At 38.9% G+C, this 23,897-nt stretch overlaps 1 protein-coding gene across 1 annotated transcript in view; it reads left to right on the forward strand.

Annotated features, from left to right (window-relative positions):
- The window catches only part of CRB1 (crumbs cell polarity complex component 1), a gene marked incomplete at both ends in the record, with an annotated part of 102,495 nt that overhangs the window by 76,165 nt on the left and 2,433 nt on the right, over positions 1 to 23,897 (forward strand). The window contains 2 exons of the mRNA XM_082052741.1: positions 913 to 1,041; positions 4,049 to 4,175. Coding sequence (XP_081908867.1) covers positions 913 to 1,041; positions 4,049 to 4,175 — 256 coding nt within the window. The remainder of the gene's footprint in view (positions 1 to 912; positions 1,042 to 4,048; positions 4,176 to 23,897) is intronic.

The following is a 23,897-nucleotide window of genomic DNA, read 5'->3' on the forward strand; positions in this document are numbered from 1 at the left end:
GTCTACTGCTCTCAAACAAGGCAAAATACTTTTTCCTCCAGAGTAGTCCAACAAACTCAGTCTGCAGCAGCCCAAAAGACACAAACAATCATCATCATGCTGCCTAACCACAGTCTTTTAGGCTATAATTACACAATTCTCAATTCTTGCTGACTTTTTTTGAGCAGTGAGTACATCCTGAGATTTAGAGATGCCTCGTACTGGTCCAATATGATCATCTTGTATGTTAAGTCTCTCTTTTGAACTCTTTTACTAAGCTGTCCCGGTATGACATAGATCCATATCAGTAATGTAGGTAGAGCATTGTGCCCCTTCTTTTTGTCATTTGCTAAGAAATTGACTATTAAAGTTGCCAATAAATACTTAGCAAAAGAAAACTAAATCCAGCAAATTAAAAAAAAAAAGCTAAGCAAAATATGTTTTATGAGTCTTAAACCTCAGTTTCTGCTGTCATTCCTTTGGATGACACCCCAGACAGTGACAGCATTGCTCCCCTGGTGCAGTCACTGCCTGCTGCTGACCACAAGCACCCCAGGCACCGGGAGTGCAAATGGACACAGATGTGGGGTTTCCTTTCCAAAGAGGAATCCAAGGAGTCACTAAGTGTGTGTAGCCCCTGAAACTGTGTTCATTTACAGGTAATTTCCCATATGTACTTTCCCATATGTACTGAGTACTATCAGCCAGCAGCAGCACTATTGATATAGATAACAAAGGCACCGCAACTAGCACAACTGCGTCTATATGAAGACTATCAGCACTAGATTCTGCATTCAAGTAACAAATTTGCAAGGTAGATCTAAATATTTTCCCCCAAAGCAATGGCCTAGAGTCACATGAAAAGCTGAGAGCATGAGACATCCAGAAACAATAAAAGTGCAAGTAACTGCCATTGTCTTCTTACTTACCTAGGTACAGAAGGTTGCCATACACTGTTTGTGGGAATGGAGAGAGAAATCTCACGTGTTTCAACTATGGCAACTGCACCGATCTTGGCAGCGAGCTGACATGTGTGTGCCTGCCAGGATTTGCTGGAGAACGGTGAGATGCTTTGCCCAGCAGATCTTTGTGTGGCAATTCTTCCAAAAGCTGTTCCAGAAGGGCCCAGAGGATAATAGCCACAGGGGTTTTACCATCCTGCAGAAATACAAAGTAGTTGTTTAACTTGTTGCTTGAGTGCATTTGAGGGTGTGAAGGCATAGCAGTTTTACTTAGACAAAAGAATCACACATTAATGAAGAAAGATTCAATCCAATATAGTACTATTAACTCCAGTGGAAGATATTTCTTAGACAGCATTATACACTTGCTTCTATGTGCCTGTTTTTTGGCTTCTGTGCCCATTTTGTATATGACAAGCTAGAATGTTATCTTTCCATAGGTGGGGGCCCATAAACATACTTATCGTGCTCATATATAAAAATCTGCTACAATACACTGACACATGAATATGCAAACCTGTTTCATTTTCACAAGTATGTGTTGTGAATATACAATTTCTTCTTTCACAGGGATGGTATGAGATTAAATACCCGCTGTTGTTGCAGTGTGTTATGAAGTATGAAACCAGAATTATTATTTTAAAAAGTTAAGAAATACTTTTTACATGTTATAGTTTAATCTGACATAAAGGCACCTTCCTCATAGTGAAATTTGTATCTTGTGGCATAGTGCCACAATTCACACCATTTCATAATGTTCTATAAGTAGCTGTGGAGCAGGGTGGCCTGACAGCCTCAGGGCATTAGGTGCTGTAGAAATGTAGGAAGATGTTGTCCCAGACAAAATATAGTCTCAACAGGTAAGGGCACCTTTTTGGATAGTAAGAAAGAAAATACCATACATGGTCTTAGTGAAATTAGCATTACATCAGAGAAAAATATCCAAAAGTTCAACAGGACCAAGTTATGTTGGCTTTGCAAGAACAAAGAAGTTTTAAACAAAAGCTTTTATTTCTCTCAAAAGCTTATTAACCTGCTGATTTTGGGGAAACTATACAGTAAGCTATAAAAGACAGACGAAATTAAAATTTCCACCCACTCAATGTACAGTGTAGATGGCAGACACATCTGCATTGTACTGTTTAACTCAGCCAGAAGGTCTGTGTCCCACCTCGCAGTATGAAAAACAAAAACAGTGAAAAAAATCAAATAAAATAAAACATAAAAAAGTAAAAGCATTTTCTTAAGACATTTCTTTGGTGTTTACATTTCTCAAGACTTCAATGTAGAAGTACTTTTGTACTTTTCCCTTCTTCCTTCCCCTGCCAGGCAACTTGCTAACTACAGCTTTGGGAACGAGTCCTCCTTACATCCATCCCACTGGCTGGCAATAATCTCTATTTTATGGTTCCCAGGATTCTCGTATTGAACGGCAGCCTTGTACCAAGCATACTGCACTTTAACTGACTATTACAGCAAGGCACTCTTCTCCAATGGTTAAAATTGACTATTTGTCCTCTTTTCCCCCAGGCTGCCAAGATAGAAACCAATAGTACTTCCGTGCATGCAGATCTTAGTATATCAAGTGAGAAAATGTCACCCCTTCTTTTTTCAGAACAAATTCAAATATATCAGTTAATCAGAAAATGTAAACAAAAACACTTTAATATTTTTTTATATATATTAGATTGAGAAGGCAGGCATTTTCCTTTGGGACAATATTTCATCTCTCAGAAAGCCATTGATTCACAGTATAGAGAAAATAGTATATTTCTATGTCAATCTATTGACTTGGGATCACAAAAAAAAGCCCAATGAACTTAATAATAGGTGTGAACGGAAATGTGGAAATATTACTCTTCATAAAAGGAGATCTAGTCTCTTGAAAACAAATGTTTCATTCAGTTCAGGCTGGGATTTTCAAAATTACCTAAGGAAGATAGATTTCTAAGTATTCCTGAAGTTCAGTAGGATCTAGGTGCCTAATTCCCTAGAAGATTTGAGTGGGAGGTGGGGGTGGGATGGGGGTGTATTTTTTAATTTGCATGGGTAAGTTCACAGCTGTAGAATTTTTGTACATTGGGTGCTTTAATTTAGCTTTTTGAAGTATATGAATATAATTTACCATTGAAGGAAACTGTTGAAATGTTTCAAGAGATTAATAAAATTAGATAAAAGGGTTTAGTACAAAGAACTGTTCTCCAGTGTAACACTTAAACTTTATTACATAGTTATGAGTATGATTGAACACAGCAATTCCTTATAATTTGGAGGGAGTTTCTCACATTTTTCCTCAAGAATAAACCTGCTTTTTCTCTGGTAAACTTAGGATTTACTGTTAACATTATTTGAAAAAAAATAGGAGCAGGGAATTAAAAGGGAACATGGTTGGAGCAGAAAATCACCAAATCATTACTGGTTTTCAGACAATCTCACACATTCTCCATTAGTATTCAATTGGTTGTTTGAGAAATTTTAAGAACTCAAATTTCATTTATCATCAGAATTAGCTTAAAAGCACTTAATAATTCATTTTTAAGCTCACAGAGCCCTGTTCTGCACCATTCTTACCATTCTTGTAGCCCATTTCCTCAGAGAGGCTGGATAGGAGATTCTGCTGGGCATCTATTGGCATTTCAAATTGAGAAAAGCAAAGCAGGTGAGCATTCCCGGGGCACTCAGCTGGGAAAAACACACGTTTATTTGACTTACATCCAGACTACTGAGAATGAAAACGTGCCCTCAGCTCCCTGGAGTACTGAAAATAGATAAGCAAGCTGTTGGCAGCATTTGCGCCAGATCTAGCTCTAAAATCACACACAAACTTTCATTTCACATTGCTAAGCACCATTAACCACGAAATGCTTTTTGGAGATGAAATTTCTGGCTTAACTATCCATGTTTCAAAATAATACAGGAAGTTCAGGATTTGAGTGTGGCTAATCAGGCAGTTAATAAAATCATAAACACGTGTGGAAAGATACCGCAGAGTTCTAATAGAACAACCTCCTCTTCCCTCCCCCAAAAGCTTCTGAATTAAAAATGTGCCTGTTCAGTGCATTTGATTTGTGGTTTCAGATGCTCACTATTTGCAGTCTTTCTTCTAGGTGCGAAAAGGACATTGATGAGTGCAGCTCCGACCCGTGTCTGAATGGGGGCCTCTGCCAGAACCTACTCAACAAGTTCCACTGTCTCTGTGACGTGAACTATGCTGGAGACCGCTGTGAGATCGATGTAAGCGACCTCTCCTTTTTTGTCTCTTTACTGTTGTGGCAGAATCTCTTTCAGCTTCTCTCCTATCTTATTCTACGAATGGATGATGATCCAGCAGTCGAGTGGGGTGAACAGGAAGACTATTAAGCAATCTCTAGACTTTTGTATTTTAATGCAGCAGAAGATGCCTTGTACCAAAGAGCTTAGCAAAGCAATACAAACATCAGAGTTGTAAAACTTGTTTTATATTTCCTTGAATGCTTTTCTATTAATCACTTTGGATCTGGTTTAATTCTTTCACTTAATTTTAGAACAAAAAGCTAGCAGATCTAAAGTGTCTCATCCCACCTTCACCAGAGCATTTCACTGCATACACACTGCCAGTGGGCAACAGTGGCACACACCAAAAGGCAGTACATGTTAACGAGAACTAGAAGATCACTGATGGTGGCATTCGAACCTTACTGCAATGAGTCGCAAAGACCTGCTGCCTTCAATGAGGCTAATTTTACCATTAAATCTTAGAGATGGTGATGATTTCTGCATCACATACCATGTTCATTGCTGTTTCTTTCGCAGTTACGTCTAACATCTGGGAAATCATCTAGGATATTTATGGGTAATTAGATAATGGTGTGGATTAGCAATTGGCAACACGCTGAGGATGCTCTCACATCCATTTGAATTAGTGGCCATCCTGCACTGGTTTCAGTAACCCTGAACCTCTGCTCTGGTAGCCTGTACTCCTCTGATATAGTATACTGAGATAAAATACAGCCATCTTAATCTTCATCGCAATTCCACTTTCAGGAATGGCCCAGTAAGGGCACCAGACTTTAAAATTTGTTATTTATTCAAAGATTTCTACAACTTCAAGTAAATCTATGTTATCCATAAATAGATATGAGCATCATTCGACTAAAGTGTGGGATATGGGATTTTTCCTTCTTAGGAAGCAATCAAGGTAATTCAGTTGATTGGTTGTCCCTGGATTGCTTAAAGAATGAAAATAAGAAGCCTGAAAATTACAAATATCAGGAAGTTTAACAAAAAAAGTGTTACATATGGTTGCCCTTGAGAGTGTGGACACAAATGAAGTAGATTTTTAATACAGAACAGCAGTTAAAAAGTGAGTTTTTGTTTTTCTGAACAATTCTTTAAGGCAAAAACCATTTATGAATGGTTCAGCCCTATTTTCAGGCATTCATTATCATATTTGTATAGATTCTGTACTGATCTTAGTAATTTAAATAGTGTCCCTGAGTGATGATTCAAATGAATAAGTCCTTATGAGGTGTTGTTTTATTATTAAAGGGTATGGCATGTAGCAGGGTTATAGAGAAGACTAACACTAGGCACTGAGGTTTTATTACTTCAGAGAGAACAGCTGATCTTTTGCAGAAGCCCTTGAGCCCACTGAGGTCAGTTTCTCCCACTTCAAACCTGACCCTGTTTTTTCAGTCGTACCCAACTTGCTGTGGACTTGGACTTGGAGTGTTCATGAAGAGCAAATCCCACCTTAAATTCTACTGTTACATTAAGACACCTTAAAATGTGTATAAGTGAGATGTCAAGGTTACCATATTGCCATGGCAGGATATAGCTGAAGTCAGCTATATAGCTGATCAAACCTACAGTGTCAGAGGAAATGACCTTTTTTTTTTTTTTAATGAAATAAATATTTCTGTGTGAAATGTTTACATTTTGGTTTAAAATATCAAAGTAAGACAAAACAAAATGAAAACATTCACCTTATTTTGAGTTAAAATATCAATTTTCTTTCATCTGGAGAAATTTAAAATCATAAACAACATATTATGTTGGAAATGTTATTCCAAACTGTAGATTTCATTTAATCATAGCTAAAAATGTTACTTGGTTCAGTATTGTTGAAATGAAAAATGAAAAACTTAAACACAACTTGAAATGAAAACTATCATATGATATCAGAATTCTGACTAAAAACAAAGAAATAAGACATTTTGAAAATTCAAATGAAAAAAACTATGCTACTAACCAAAGCTATTCAAAACAAGTGTGGAGTTTATTTGTTTGTTTGTTTGTTTGTTTTGGGGGGCGAGGAGGTTGGTTGGGTTTGTTTGTTTGTTTTGGTGGGGGTTTTTGTTTGTTTATTTGGTTGGGTTTTTCAATCAAAATTAAGAAACTTACAAAGTTTTGTGGGGTTTTTTTTGTTCTTGTTTTGTTCTGTTCTTCTTACTGGGTTTAGTTCAGAACCCACATAAGTAAATTGAACTGTTGTGTACTTTATGTAATATTCACTACAGGATATACTACAATAAGCAAAAAATTAATCCTGTTATTAATGTTGAAGAAAGCTAGAAAGGAATACTTGTAATAGCAGTATGTCTGACATACTATAGCTATATGCATAATACGAAAAACAAAGAATGTATCTGTATAGAGATTCTAAACCTCTTTCTCTCCAATACTAGAAACTTGATATAAAAATGAACATATGATAATACAGAGTTTACATGGATTTACAGCAATATGCAAGTTACTAATCTAGAATATATTAGCATAGCACCAGTTCACCCTTTCTTTTACTGAGTACACACCTGTAAATTAATTCTTTCCTTCCTCTAATGCCTTGTCATCATGAAACATCTCCCGATTTCAGAAATGCTGCTCCTTTCCTCTTTGTACTTCTGTATTCTCCACTCCATTATGCATCTGTACATAACTTTCCTACCTTTATACACAAAATAAACCTTCTGCCTTTGTCTCTTTATGTCTGCTCCTTGTTTTCTGCTAATGACTGTGTTCATTTGCTTTGAGTGTGCCATGTTTTCTGAACATTTGCACTTTACAGATACACCACACAAAAACTGAGGTTGCATCTTCCCAATGTCTCTCCAGCAGTGCTGACCGTACAGGGCCAGGCTGGTGCTGCCCAGTGACGTGGTTCAGCCGCTCGAACCACTTCAGCCGCAAATACTGTGTTACCCACCAAGGGTGACCACCTGGGTAGCTCTTGGTGCCTTACAGAGCTCAACTAAACAAGCCCCCAGTCCAACGATTCAGAGATAAAAGTATTTTATCCATATGGCTTGAAGTGACTCTCATTACTTGGTTCCTCCCTACGTGCTGTCAACACTTACAAAACTGTTGAGCGTTACAAGGTCTCTGTCAACATTTTGATGGGCCATCCCTTTCCATTGAGCTGTTGTAGCCCATAGGCTGGACCTGTCTCACACACAGGTCTTCCGACACACCCAGTGGAGAACAGACTTGGTATTTCTAGTTTAAAAGGTTAAAAAATAAAGAAGCAAATGCCAGATTAATTAAAATAACTTTCTTGAATATATATATATATTATCCAAAGAAATGTGGTGGTGAGACAGTTATCACGAAACAGCTATATAAGCAAACATGAAAAAAACAGTTGGATGAATGATGACACTAAGCACTGATTTATTTTTTCTTTTTTTTTTTTTTTTTGTAAATCCATCCAATTGCTAAGATGTTTTTGAATTTGAGGGGTTGAAAAGTCCATTATTGATGTTTAAGATAAAACAGTAAGATCTTAATACATCTCCAGTGTTGCATTTTTATTGGAAATCTTTTGATATTTGATTTTTTATTTAGAACGCAAATTCACAGACATGTTCATGCTTTTGTGAGAATCTCAGTATTCATTTATAAACCAGCCAAGCAAAAGAAATTTTAAAAAAGGATCATTCAATTTTGGGTGTTGAGAAGAGCTTAAAAAAAATAGCGTCTCAGTGTGCTCAGGGTTAGAGGAGGGATATCAGATATCCAAAGGAAAGAAAGCAAACAAGCAAGGTCATGATTTTTTTAAGACATGGCTTGTGGTATTGAATACTGGTATTATCTGAAATGGATCTGCCTATATTTTGATACTAAGATTCAAATTGTTTTTCAGACACCAGTGACTGTCATTCAGAAATACGGGTAATGAGAAGTATGAGAGTTTGGGCTTGAGGAAGAAGTAAGACTTGTGAAAAAAAGGGAAAGACAGCAGTGATGGAGGTACTAGAAGGAAAAGCAAAGGGATTTGCATCAGCTGTAGGATGAAGGAAAGGTTTTCTTTAATGTGTTTGGCAAACACATGAGAGGTACTTCACCAGGGAAGTATACACAGGGAATGACAGAATTGCTTTATTGACAATAACCCCTACTTTTGACCCTTAAAATCCAGGCTCTGACTGACCCTCCTCTGCAGGTTCTCTAATACAATTTGGCCTCTGCCAGCAATATCCTGCCACAATTTGTCTACAAAGAGCCCATGTGTTTGTGAATTGGAAAACATCCTTGATGTTGTATGCTTACTTGAATTCTCTTGCTCCCAGAATATTTATTCTTTAGGAAACTATGATCCAACACTCAGTTTACTCAGTGTATGGGACTACAGTATGTTCCTGAAACTTAAAATAGGAAAACAGCTGCTTCAAACTCACAGTGATGAAATCAGGTATCATTCTTCCATTGCAAATATTTTTTCTGGCCTGACACCCAAAAGTTCAACCAAGGCAACACTTTACTTGTATCTATTAACTTTTAGCACTTGACCTTACATTTTATATACTGAGTCAGTGATTCTCCCAAAAAATAAGGAAACATCTGTTTGCAATTAAAAATTCTTCAATATTTCTACTTCAGGAACTACAAACTCTGGTCTTAGGAACCATAGCCTAAAAAAAAAAAAGCCACAAAGAACCTCCAGCAAGTCTTCTTTCTGTGTTACTTACATTACTATTATCTGAAAGAGATGTCCAGAGAGTGGAAAAAAAAAAGCAGATTTTGGTTGTTTGTTTTGCTTTGTGTTTCAAAAGTGCCCTGAGGCCCCATTAGGCTCAGGAGCACATCCTGCTAGTGCTGGTAAAAAGCAGACACGTCGACTAGCGAACAGCTCAGTCTGTACTTCAAAATTGTTTCTTGAATATTATCATCAGCTGCACCTTTGGGACAGCACTTCCTCACAAAGCATACCCTCTTCTATTGTACCTGTGAATATACATGAAACTGGAAAGTAGCGGTGGATTTCATGTCCCAGAATTCAAGTTCTACTTACGGTAGCTACTGCTGTGCTCTCTGATGTGCCCCTTTGTTGCTTGCATGTCCTCTTCCAGCTGGTACCATTCCATCCTCCTGGGTGCAAGGACAAGCATCATGCACTGGAGGTTACAATTCACATTTAGTGTCATTAAAAATACACAGATAAGCATGTAAGATATGTTCAATATTGAATATCAATTCAATAAAACTCTCTCAGGCTTCCACAGCACAGACACACAGAATTTTGATTGAATCTGCTCTACAGTGATTAGCTAATGTATTCATTAACTGCAAGGGTTAGTAATGTGAACGTAGCAAATGATACTTAATTACAATAATTAATGCCTGGTGATTCATGAATAATACATTTCCTAGCTATTTACATATTCATACTTGTGAGGCTATTAATGGATAATTACCATTTGACTAAAAGATGTGGACATCAGAAATGTAATAACTACACCATTTTCCCTCAGTCTCACTGTGACCTTAACTGTTTGTTTTATTCTTGTATCAACTTCTCAATATTAGGAGACTGAGTGCAAGACCAGTGTTAGTGTTCTGCTTCTTCAAATACAAAAAAGCCAAACCAACCAACCAACCAAAAGAAAACCACAAAAAAAAAAAAATCCCAATGAAGAAATTTACACACTTGTTAGGGAAATTATTTGGTGAAAGAACTTTGTGATTTGTGAGAACTTTTTGCTTTGTGATTGGTATAGATTTGCTCTCCTCATAAATTTACACGCTTTCCTATTGCAGAAGGTTAGGACATTTCCATACTTCAGAGTTTGTTCATTTGTGAAACTAGACAATAATATTAATCCTCAGGAGTTTGGTTAAATGAATAAGTAAAGCTGGGTAGGTGACCTGAAACTGAGAAGTGCTACCATCCTGATTTTCAGACAAGCCACTCACCTACTGCTCCTCCACAGCACCCACTGAGCTGTGAGTGCCCCAGGTCACCGAAAAGCTTGTCCCAGCTGTCATAACCTGCAGAGACTGAACAGAGGGTCTCACCATACATGGGGGTCAGCATCAGTTTCCCCTTGTCTGGTGTGACTGAATAACATGTAACCCCAGGCAGCAAGATCAGGTCAAACCATTGGGGAGCATCAGAATGATGTCTTAGTAAATGAGTGCATTTGTATCTACTGACTTTTGACTTCTCCAGTGCTCTTGAAGTCTGTTGAGAAAGACCAATATGTACAGTAAAATATCTTCAAAATTAAACCATTTTTGCTGAAATTCCCTGTCCTGTGTAGCTAACTCCACTGTGTTTGAGGTCCTTGCCTTGCAGCAATATAACCTCATAAAATCGGAGATGCTTAAAACCACTCCTTTACATGCTCTAAAGTCATATTGACGCCAGTGATACTTGAGGACCAAATGACAGGACTGAACCTCAGTTCACAACTGATGCCCTCAGTCTCCAGCAACCATGGCAATCTAGCCAACCCGTGACACGTTCCTGCTGGCTTTCTTTTCAAGTGGGAAGCAAGCTGTGGGGTGGGAGAACTATCAACAAGCAGGAACCCGCTCTCACCTGCCAGTTTTCCTGATGCTCCTATGGTCCAGACAGGGAGCAGACTGTGGGAAGGAAAGTAGTCTGGTCTGTATAACCCCTGTTCTGTAAGGCTGCTGCTGTAAACATAAAGGGTATTTATTCCCTTGTACTTCTGATTTATTCTCTGTAGTACTTGACCCTGAGAAAAACCTCATAATGTCAACTATTTGTAGAAATGCACTGTACAGCACAGGTAAACTTATTACAGTCTCATGATAGGTTATTGAAATAATATTATTTCATTGACTGAAGTAAGTTTTTACTATTTTTATTAGCCTAGCAGAGTCAGTGTAACTGAGTGGGGGAAAAGCTGGAATTTATTTGTTTTCGTGTTATTCACATGGCTGTAGATCACCCATCTTGGCAGGATCGTTACCATTGATGGCAGGAGCCAGAGAGAACCCTGCTTTATTCCTGTGCCAGGTCAAATGTGGGGTAAGAAAAAACATCTTTAGATTTGTAAAATGAGCAGCTCTGCTCTGGAAGTCATTGGAAATGTCACAATGCCATTTTTACAGTTGTTTTTCAGAGCAGAACAGTCCCTTAATACCCTTTGCTATTTTCTATTAGTCTGTGTTCAAAACACAGGATTTAACTAAAACTTCTGAAAGGATATTGCAAGAGACACATTTAATATGTGTCATAACATAAGGTACAAAAACATTGGGATGCAAAGACTATAAGGTTATCTGATGTGTCTTAGCTGGGAAAGACAAGAAAGCTCCTCACAAGGCCAGCATTACTGCATGCATCACTGAAGTGCAGTTGCATATTTAATGTACATGGTATATATAAGCAGAAAAGGGAGCCCAGATGACACGTGACAGCATAACACTCTGCAGTATAGGAATCGGCTCAAGTACAGTATTCACATAACACATTTGGTATTCAGACTAACACATTTTGTCTGTACACCATCCTTTAAGTTGCAATGGCATTGTTTTCCTTTTTCTCACCTTCTGATGTTTTCCCTGTAGATTCACTTTCACATCACATGGGCATTTACTTCAGTCGTTGCTCACTTCATAACATGTTCATCCACTCCATGCCTGCATTGTTCAGATACTAAATTTTGCATCGCATCTTTTCTCTCACGTGGTTCATGAGACTTAATATTCTTTTCTCTTTTATCTGCTTTTTCTATCTTTCAATAACGTAGCAAGCTTAGTACTGAGGGAAGGTATTCTGAACATTGCCTTCGAACAATTAACTCATAAATTTAAAAATAATACTCTACTTTTACTACTTTTTTTTTTTTTTCCAGTAAGGGCAGGAATTAATACTCTGTCTTCCAGTTATCTCTGGAGATACAAAAACCATAATTCTGATCTCATTCTAAGGACTATCCAAACTCAAATGATCATTCCAGTAATTCTGGTATTTCTAGCCATTGCTATGATCTAATACCAAAACTCTGCATGTTTCCATTTACTTTGCTTTCTAAAATACAATTGATGAGAAAATTATTTTTCTGCAAGTATTGAAAAGTTTTTGTTTGTATTTTGTTGACTGTTTACCACTGAAAACAGAAATGAAACAGTGTTCAGTGGTAAATTTTTTAAACTTTGTTTCTAGCAAAAGCATGGATATTTATCTAGAGAACAACAAAACTGCAGTGATATCCCAACAGCAGCATTAGTTACCTATGGGCTTCCAGTTTTGCATAGTAAGATGCTTTTTATTTGCTGGGCAACTTGACCGGATACTGCCTGAAACTAGACCCTAAATCTGTTGTAAATGCATAAATTTCAAATAAATTAATTGATCAAAAGTTTCTAAACAAAAGAAATCTCCAGACTCACTTTCAAGCTGAAAAATATAATTTGGGCTTCCACTTGAGTGCTTATGAAAAGAAAAAGAAACTGGACAGAAGTTAGGGGGTTTATGATGGAAAAGGTAACATACTGAGTGCATAGTGCCAGCAGTCTCTTGGGATTCAGTGTTTGTTCTCTTCACTAAAATTAAGAGAACTGAAATGCGGGTATGAGGATTTAAATGGAATTTATTGACAGACCAGGACCAACATGGCTTCACAGGAAGCTCATTCACCACCATTACAATTACAAAGATCAAGAGTTACCTGCACCTTAGATATGTTTATAGATAGATAGATAGATAGATAGACAGACAGACAGATAAAGGATGCCAGATAAAAGGTAAATATGGAAATTTCCCAGGTGCTACCAATTAAGCACTTCAACAAATCTACGCACATTTATTCAGGTGCCTGAATGGGAACCATGGCCCTCAATTCCAACCACCACTTTATTTAGACAGTGATAGTGCTATAATTCCTGAACGCTATGGACATATTAGCTTAGCATAACAAATGCATCTTGTAGGCTAGCATTAATGTCTCAGAAACTAATCATATGCTTAAGATTACTATAAAAGGTCCATGAAATCATGTTGTTTCCAGATAAAACAAGGCTGCCTTCACATCTCTTTATGAACTCCACCTATAGAGTACATTCTTGTGCAGAGTATTTTTCAGTTCTTGTTACAAAGTTCCATTCCTAAAAACATCTGAAATTTTTTGTGCACTTTGCTAGGTCTACAGAATATTGTTCCACTAAAAAGCAATAAAAAGAATTCCTGTTCTTGAGGATATAAAAATTATTTTCAAATGATCTGGAACAGTTATCCGTTTTGATACGCAGAGCCACTTAAATGAGAGGCAGAGCTTGTTACACAAATATCTGAGCTTTGTACCAAAATAACTGTGCAGCAAATATGACAGTCCTCAAGTTTATTCAAACAATATTTGGAAGAAAAGATTATTCATTTTTCAAGAAGGAAAAGAGCAGTGAAATAAAAAAAAATAAGAGTGATGCTGCTGTAATTCAGTGGAAAGGACAGGAGAATCAGCAGCTTTACAAACCTTTGTAATTATTTAACAGGAGCAGATTTTGCACCATTGCAGACAACTTTGTTGGTGGACCCTATGAAATGCTAGGGTAGGGATTTTGGAGATTCTCAGGCACATAAATACTTGGTGGTGTAATTTATACATTACTGAAATAATTTTTTTTTTTTTTTTTTTTTATGCCAGTGGGTAGTGGATTGGGACCTTGGCTACTGGAATTAACCTTGCTAAGCCAGCAGCTCTTCAGGGCATAGCTCACAGAAGCCAGGTCGGAGCCCGGGAGCAGATGGTGCTGTCTGGTGCAGCACAGATAATGCTTCGGCTGCACTCTTCATATCCCCTAAGGGACAAGACTCTTCCCCCTCTTGCCCAGGAAATTGTTTGGTCCTCTTATTAGGGCTGATTCAAATCCCTCTGTGAAATGGCAGTGTAGGTATAACATCTCCCCCACAAAATTTATATAGTGGTGTAACCGTTATTTCTTTTATTCCAAAGTCTACTGTTTTGTGAACTGAGGCAGCATATTGCACATGAGGGTCACATGAGACACTGTGCTGTGTCTCATGGAAAACTTTTTTGGTCCTTTCTTATTTCATTGTTTACTTTAATCAAACACAAAACTCATTCAGGCCAAAAGAAAACACTTGGTTTCTATTCATATGAAAGTGTAATATGTCCTTCACGGTAGATGTAAGCCCACTAGTAAAAACTGATATCTTCTGTCACTTTCTGCAGATCGGGAAGTTGTTAACCCCATACAAACTTTTCTGCATCTTTTCAGTATGTGATATTGTCTGGGAACCTCGCAGGTTGCTGAGGATCTCTTTGGAGAAGCCAGTGCAGAGATGAATTCCAAAGAAAACCTCAGTGCTGTCAATATTGCCTAACATTCCTTGAAGCCACCAAAAAGGTGGGTTTGGAGGAGACCCTGGAGGCACGAAGTGATGCTGAGGAAAATGAAATTCATACACAAATAGGAAAATTGTAAGCAAAGTGGATTTGTAAAAATCATACAGATGGAGACAGTACTGAACAATAGACTCTATCTTAGTTAAGAGTGACTTGATTATTTTAAGTGAATGCTTGGTGCACATCTGTAAGGTACAGAAGTGTTTTTATCTCGTCCTTTACTAGGAACTGAACAGAGAGACTAGAGACCAAAAATCTACCCCGGGATATTTTAACCATGACACTTAAAAAAATAAATAGAACATTATATAAATCTATAAAGCATAAATAAACCTGCTGCTGTTTTTGAAACAGTGAAGTTCTCTAGATGGAGTTCACGTGAAAGTAATATTTCCCTTCAGTGCTCAGCTGCCCCCTCCCCTGAAGAACACTCAGGCCTGATGCACAGGCTGGTGGGAGGGTAACTGGCCTGGACCCAGAAAAAAAATCCTTCTCCATTCAAAACTTTCTCGAGGTGAATTCCTGGCTTGTGATCACTTTTTTCATCCTTTCCCAAAACCACTGATGAAAGAAGAAGCCAAATATCTTCCCAGAAGAAAATGCTAATGTATGACACTTCTGTCAAAATCATATATAACTTGCCTGATTACAGATCTTGAACTAAGTATGAAACTGGGAATGTTTTAAGGAAACATGCAAGTACTAGTCAGAACAGTTACTCAGAGCCATAAAGAAGCATCTTAGAAATCACTGATTAAGTTATTAATTGAATTCAATAGCTTATTTGTGGTATGAAAAGTAAAGATAGCAAATAAGCAAAGCTTCAGGTCCATGGGACTTCAGAGTGGGATTATGGCAGGGGACGAACTATCTCCCAGACCTGGCCGGTTCTCAGCCTCAATGGAAGTGCTAGAGCCTGGACAGGGCTACCCTGGTGTGACTGTTAGTACTGGGACTGACTGCAGGCATTTGTGCAGGCAGTGTTTAGGCAGCACAAAGAGATTAAATTTGATTACAATTTTCACCTTAGGTTGCCTAACTGATCATAAACTAATCATGTCCCTGTTTCATGCTTCAATTTCCCTCTCTGACAAAAGGATATTGGCCTGTTTTAAAGGGGATCTCCAAACTGAAAGCTACTGTATAAGAAATAAGGCATCAAGGATGGATCTGAGAAGGAAGAGCCCCTTAGGCTGCCTGTCAACAGAGGACAGTTCTGCGATCTGAGAAAGCTGGAATCAAAAGGGGGCTTCTGTCAGAAATAGCTTACACCTGCAGATAAAGATGGATTTTAACCTCATTCCACACACTGTAGAAAATACTACTTCCAGCCTGTACTGAGGAGGTCCCAGATCTAAATTACTCACCTGCCTAGAACCAGCGTTGAGTTGCACTCGTAGTCAATGTGCCTTGCCTTGGAGCACCAGAGATAAATTCAGTAAGCTCAGCCAGCAGGTTATTTTCCTATCAATAAGAAATATGATCTTCAAGAAAATCTTCTGAAAGTGTAGGAAATCTTAACAGAAAGACAGGGACAAGTCTGCCATTACTTCCTAACATCTCCTAACATCTTCCTAACATCTCTAATCTGAAGTACAATGTATTTTCTGTTAGTTATCTTTAGGTGGCAGTAAGGTAAAAGCATGGAGTAGAAAGTTAAGAGAAATCTCTAGTGCATTTTTAGAGACCTTTCCTCAAGTATTGTGCTGGCTATAAAATAGAAAGATACTACATAAACCACTTGCATCTTCAGTAGATACCCAAAAAGCAGTTATTAGAGTTGGCTTCATCCAGATCACATTCCGATGCAAACCTGTTGAATGCCAGCAATATTAATAAAATTACTATATATTATATGAGGTATGCAGTACTTGATCCAAGAATTCCTGAGCACAGAGGTAAACGTCACAGTTAGAGACAGATTCATATGATCCTATCAACAAGCACACTAAAAAGAAAAAAGCTACAAGAAACAATACACTCACTGACTAAATCAAACATCTGAATCAAGTTTAAGATGGTTTCAAGGAGTAATTATTGACTTCGATGTTTATATTTTTTTCATTTACACTTTTCACGTATGCATGTATGCAAGTCTCTCCTGAAGCTAAAACGTAACGATGTCTCTAACCAACTTTCTACCAGAAAAAAAGCCAGTAGGATAAAAACATACTCAAAATTATTATCAAGGAATATAATTAGCTAAGTAACGCAACAGTGTTATGTAGTGTGCTAAGGCAAGTATTATGTAGCCAATAAAGATCTACCTTATACCATTAATATGTACAGTTGGAAGCACGAGATGGCTGCAATCGAAGTGCTGCACCCAACAAAGGCTAGCTGTTGACTTGATACCTTGTTGTCTGACAGTGTGAAACAGTCAAACAGCTACTTACTTCATCACTACTTGACAGCATAACATTAATGCTAGGTAGCAACACATGCCTGTTTTGCAGGAGCTTAGCACCAAACAGGGAGAAGAATTTCATGGAACAGTTTTCATACTGTAGGCTTAGCTTATTAGCAGAGAAGTGGGAATGGAGAGTATCTGGCAATTAGGAAATAAAACAGGAATCATAACTCTGTCTTTGCTGTACCGTACACCACTGACCCACCTATTACGCACCATTGGACAGAACGGTTTCTTATTCCCTCAGGAAGTGGGAATAGGCAAGATGGACAGGCTCAGCCCAGGTTGCACTAATTCTTACAGAGAAGCATGGTCTGGGGGAGACAGATGACCCTGCTTCGCATCATCACAGTCAGGGACCAGAGTCCACAGAGGACGTCTGTCTGTGGTGTGAGTCTTCGATGGGTACTTAGTGCTGTTCTGAAACGTCTGGTTACAGAAATAAAAGAACATCTACCACTAGCATCACTAATTAAACAAGAGATTTCTAACCTCAGCTGTTGTGTGCTAGAAAGTGGAGTTTTGAGCAACCGGATCTATGCACACAGTTCAGATTGCGCAGCTCCATTAAAATGAAATTGATAATGCACAAGCAAATCATGCCTGGTGAAAACAAAGCCCGTAGAAACAAATTAGTGAGGAGAAACAACATGCAAAAGGGCTTTGTTCTTCCAGATTTTGAATACCTCAGCAAAATTCCTCATATTTTCCCTAATACAGAAAAGATTGGAATCTAGATTCAGAGAAGAATATGTGCAAAAGTCAAAAAATCAGAAGTTTGCATTAGAAATGGGCTAGTTTCACCCTTACCGTAGCTGTTGATATCCTGTTATTATCTCCTCCCCTGTTCTCTTATCCAAACGCTGTCATTCCCATCAGCCCCATCTTGAATGTTACAACCTCATCCTTCATGTTTCGACATTCATTCTTCCTTCTCATCATTTTAACTATTTCACTCTGTCTACTGAATTTCTCTTCCCTTTTCCTCAGGAGCTAACTGTCCTGCCCTCATCAGCAGCACTGTAGCATCTTTTCCTATTCTTCTCCTGCTTTTGGGTTTAACCTACTGACCCCCTCCCACCCACTTCACTCTCCCATGGCAACAGGAGCAGAGTTCCTCAGAAGTCCACCACTATGTATTCTTCAAAATCCCTCTTCAGGAGTCATTTCTACTGTGGTGACTATGGGGATGCAAGAAACTCAACAAAGCTAGATGTGGGGCAATGACAGAAAGTTATTGTTTTCAGTAATAGTATTTTGATTTTTAATATCATCTGTTCCTTCCTGCAAGATGCTTGCCTGATAAGGCTTTTATCCACCACAAAGATTAATTAGTATAGAGTCTGCTGTCTTGAGGCTGTAATGCAGTTATACCCTATGGAGAAACATCACCTGAAACATCACACTGTTATCTATGTACAAAACCTACCCCAAAGCATTTCCCAAACTGGAAAGGGGTGTTATACCCCAGAGACAGACACCTTTACTAAAACATTTGTCTAGCCTGCAATTTAACAGCTATGGGACAAACTCCTCCTCAACATGGTTTGGCTGGATTTGCACCAGCTATAGATTTTCCTTCTTATGCTTTCAGATTGCAGCAGATGGTTGAGTTCCTACACCAGAGGCTGTTGATAGAATTTTAAAAGGCATCTCATAATAACACATGGGAGCTGCACATTTAATCTGTGCTGCATCACCAAGATGATCTTAAGAAGAGCTGAAGCACACTTACAAAATTAGCACTGGCAGTTACTGCAGAAGTGCTATCAAGGAGTCTTCTCAGAGCCCACAGCTTAATGAGAGCTTTCCTCCAAACTGCCAGCCAAATCACTTCTCTGTGTATAACCAACACTGCCAAGTGAAAAGGCATTTAGTACTCTGTCCTGTGAGACTCTCATCCAGCAAAATATCTGATGGAGACTCTAAGGATCTACTTATGTACTTATGGCTTTGTTGGGTCCGTGGCTGAGCTCACATAAAGTACTGTGGCCAAAACCAGAAATAGTATTTCTTCTGCCTAAGACAAACCATCCCAGACTTACTAAACACCACTATTTTAATGGCTGGGCCTCTTCCATTAAACAGTTAATATGTCAGACATCAATATTACAAGTAGTTAAATAAATAATTACTGTATGTAGCCTGTTCTTTAGAGATGAATTCCTAAAAGTGAGCTTCAGAGCCTGAAAAGCTACATCCAAAAGACTCATTTTGTAAATAAGAGGCTACCTGAGCCAGACATTACTGCAGGTGCTAGCATTGAGGAGGGGGTAAATTATTGTCATTTAAACACAGCACAGTTTCCAAGTGGTCCAGGAACGCTCCTGCAGGCTGGTCTGGGGAGCAGGAGGAGGAGAAGGTCTGCCTATGCTGATCTGACTGGAAGATCAAGACTAATGTGAATAACACCCTTGCTTAACTGAAATCTGCTTTACAATTCCAGTCGCAACACTTCAGAGAGCTCCATCTCTAATTTCTTGCTCCACTATAATTAGAACAAACTTCCTTGTTAACTTCTGTAGATTCACAACAGTGTGACTTCACGTGTCAGGAGGGAGGCTGTCAGCATTTCTTCATGAGGCACTTTCTTTGCAAGCCCAGCTAAAGCCTAGATTCAATCATCTCAAACTTCCTCATTTTCTCACAGGACACCAGAGATGTAATTCTTCTCTAATAAAAAATATTGCATTTTTCTGATCTATAACTGGTCAATCCAGTGATCAGTTTATCATTATAGCTGCTAACACTAATTCTGTCTACATTTGCACTTTTCAAGAAGAATTTTCAGACTAGCAAAAGTTTACACTTTCCAGGAAGGAATTCATTCGAGCTATCACATTTCAACTGACACGAATTACTTAAACTATATTTCATAGACAAACATAGTAGATAGAGGTGGTAGTGAATATAATATCTTCAGAGGCATTTTAAGAAAATATTTAGACAATAACACCCACCAGAAAATAGAGAAATAATAAAAAGAAATACTTACAAACATTATTCTTCAAGGTGAGCTGCCTATATATATCTTGTACTGTGGATCTTCTGCACACATCAGAAGTTGTCACCTAAGTTTTGTCTTCAACAATGTCCATAGAGGTATGTAGAGGACTTGGGATTTCGTTCAGGCCCTCCTGCAACAGGATTGTCTTTTCCTGCAGATAGCAGGAAAACAACTCAGAGGCTGATGGCAGAAACAGCAACGGCAATGGTGAAAATTCAAGACTGTGTGTATGTACTACAGATAGATTTTCAGAGGACTAGAGAGAGAGATGAGGGATGACAGAATAGCCTCCTCCCAGTGGACATGGTGTCAGAGGTACAAGTACCTAAGATGTGGAGAGAAAAGCAGTCACGCTTACCTTGGGGTGTTACCTGGCATGCAGAAGGCAAAGCTACCCGTGACCAGCACCACAGCCAACATGTAGCAACTGCAGGCCAGCCTGAACTGCAGCAACAGGGTGGCTGATTGCAAGTAGTTGCATCCTTAGGTGACAGAGACCAGGTATTCAAGCCTCCAGGTCTGAATCAGGTTCTTCTACAAATCAACCCTGTTCTTATTCATTAAGGAAGCAAAACTAGAAGGAAACCCTGCAGCAATCTGTTTAGGTCCATTTTTTTTCTCTCACTTTCTGTTTCAGAGAATTCAAATAGTTTTCTTACCAGATATTCCTGAAGCTTGTTAGACACCAGGTTTAAAGTACAGCAAATATCACACCATTCCAGAACAACTTCCTTAACACACAGAGGCAAGAAAAAGGGCTGTTCATGGTGACTGCCACAGAAAAGGCTCTTTTGAAGCCCACAAGATAAACTGAAGAGTTGTAAGATGTGCAGAAGGAAACGGCATTGGTGGCCTCACTAGTGATAAACAGTGGAAAATCAGCTAAGATGCACCACAGACATGGAGTGTTGCTTCCTTTGTTGCCACAGGTACCAAAGTAGAAAGGATTAATTATTAAAGTACCTGAATAATAACTGTGTATAGGCACACCCAACACAGATAAGTGACCATGTGGGCAACAGCATGAAGAAGGAAACCAGGATAAAACAATAAGCGGATAAAGCAGTTAAAGGAAATAGATGATGTGTATGGAATTTCAAAAAAAGTTTGCCATTTCCAGTGGCCTGTGCAGTGTTCAGCTCAGCTGGACCTGAATCTGCTCTGTTTAATGAGTCCAAAATGGATTATTGGCTCAGCTCAGCAGCCCAAAAACTAGGTCAACATGGCTCTTGGGACCCACTGGCTGGTGTTTAGCTCCAGCAGAGCAGCTACTTCTACAGATAATGCGAGGGAGAGCAATAAGTATTTGCTTGTGAAGGCGAAAAAAAAAAATCATGGAAAAGGTACTTCATGTGCCACTCATTTAAGGTATTTATATTAGAACAAAGTCAATCTATAGATTTATGGCCATTTTACTGCTGTTGAAAACAAACTAGTCCCACAATCTGGGGTTATCAATGCATCTCATTATAACAGATTTGTGTATGACTGACTGGATTTCTTCTAGAACTACTGGGATTCTTATTTGAATTCAGCTTTTAACAGAAAAAAATTCCGATAAGATGGTTATAAATCCTCAATGAAATAAACTCATTGTATCTATGGGCTTTTTAATCAAGTTAATGGCTTTTCTTTGGCTGCTCAGTATTATCCCTATATACCCAAAAACCTTTCAAAGTAATTCCGACATGGATTAGGACCACTCAAGCCAATCGTCCCTCATTACTGTAGCAAATGGTTTTGATTTGGGGGCAGTAAATCTGGATGGCGTGGATCAGATGTTCTTACTGTGAATGAAGTGATAACCTCGTGAGTGGTGTCAGGACTTGGGATCTGGAGACTTTGCTGGCAAAAGCTCCAGTGCACACGAGCAGCTGCAGAATTCCCAGACAGCCCTGCATGTGGCAGAGAAGGGAATTCTCTGGGGTTTAGCAGTCCCTGTGCTTTAAAGCTTGAGCTGATGTCTCTGTCGTGCAAAGCATCCAGAATCAGGAACACTTCTATGCGAGTGCAGAAATGAAGGCTAATTCTTAATGCCCAGCAACAGAGGCATGCTTCTGCTTTCAGAGCACATTATTCCTTTCACATCCCAAAGACACACACGCTCTCTCCGAGCCACGCTCTCCCAAGCAAACCTTGTGCCACGGTAGCAGCATCCCGAGGAAACTCATGCTGCTTCTCTCAAACCCATAGCGACTGCTCCGCTGGCACTGCAGCTCTCTCTTCTCTCTCCCTGATCTGGTTCAGCCCTTGGTGTCTGTGGCCATAATTCTCACCCCCCATACTGACATAAAATAGGATTAGATCAGCTAAATCGTGCTGATGTAAAACACACAGGAGGAAGAGGGCCTGTGTATTTTGCTGGCTCCCTTGTGCTATTCCACTTGCCTTTGACATTTGGCACACATGGAAACATTCATATATAGCAAGTCCCTAATGTCTCCCTCTTATAAAATAACTGTTTGGAATGCAGTTTGTTTATAGGTAAGCATACATATACCGGATTAATAAATGCTACTGAGCTTTGCCTTGTGAACTGGGCCCTCCTATCCAAACTGTTCACCTACAAAGCAAATCAAAGAACCAAGACTGAACAACCAGTCTACTTAAATAAACAAAGTAAAAGCAAAACCCAGCCTTAAAAAGAATTTTCACTCTATCCAATGATTTATTTCATCTAAACATTTTAAATAATTTTTATTTAACAATTTTTAAATTGTAAAAAATCCCCAATCAGCTTTGAAATGAAACCACCAGTAAAAAGCCAAAGTAATTTGGCTTTTTAAAAAAAAGACAAAAAAATAGATTTTTCTTGCATTTCCTCCTCTTTGCAGATGAAGCTATTCACCACATGAAAACTATATTCAAGAATTTTTTTCAGTTTTGCCAAAATAAATCCATGTTGCTCCACCTGACATCCAAAGACAAATGCATAAAACACACTACATAAAATATCTTAGAGAGAAGCAGACCGGCCTTTTAACGTTAGCAGACTTCATTTGGTTGGTATCACCGTAGCACGTGACATCATCTTGCCATCAGTATCCATTACCACTGCAGATACAACTTCTACTGACAGCTACTGTATATTAGGGGTAGGGGAGCTCTCACAACTGTTCTGTCACTGACTACTTATTGAACAGGCTCATAAGGTAATTTGGGTTGGAAGAGCCCCCAGGAGGTCTCCCAGTCCAACCTCCTGCTTAAAGTGTAATGAGAAAATTAAACATCCTTCAGTGTATGTGGGGGTCTCATAGGCTTCCTCAACAACAAAGGTCTTTAGCAAAAAAATGCAGTAGCTTGTTTCTCTTCATAAATTTCCAGTTCTCCTGTGGCTTTGTTTGTGCTGAGTCAAACTGAAGTTTACCTTGCTTTGTCTTTTTCTTTCCTGAGCTTTCACATTCTGCTTTTGAAGCTCTAGGCCACAGAACACCTCTTGTGTAGGACACTGCCATGGCTTTCTGATAAACACACCAAAAAATTGTGTATTCACAGCAAGCAGCCATGTCCCGACCAGTCAATTCACTGGCCAGATCTTAACAAGGAAACTTGAGGAAGTGAATAGCAGCCTGTGTGATATGAAGCTGAAAGTGATGTTGTGGTGCAGTGGTCTCATCAAGGAGACATCAGCTCTGCATTGGTCACTACCCAGCGCCACAGGACACCCGCAGCCTCACAGCCACGGGTGACCCACTATGCAGCTGCGAACACCCAGACAAGCGGCATCTGGCATGAGCAGTCCCATGGTGGTCAGAGGGGCTCTGCACCTTGAAACATTGGAGAGGTTCATAGTCTAGATCTATGGTGGAAGCAACAGGCAAGGACTTACTAGAAGAACCTGAAGTGCTCATGTGGGACCTTTACATTTGAACTGCTTTTTTAAAGTCCAGCCCACACCATTATGCAAAATACACAGGAGGGTCAGTAACAGAAAACCTCTCTTT

The sequence above is a fragment of the Streptopelia decaocto genome (genome assembly GCF_964273445.1).
Source record: "Streptopelia decaocto genome assembly, chromosome: 5".
Lineage (NCBI taxonomy): Eukaryota > Metazoa > Chordata > Aves > Columbiformes > Columbidae > Streptopelia > Streptopelia decaocto.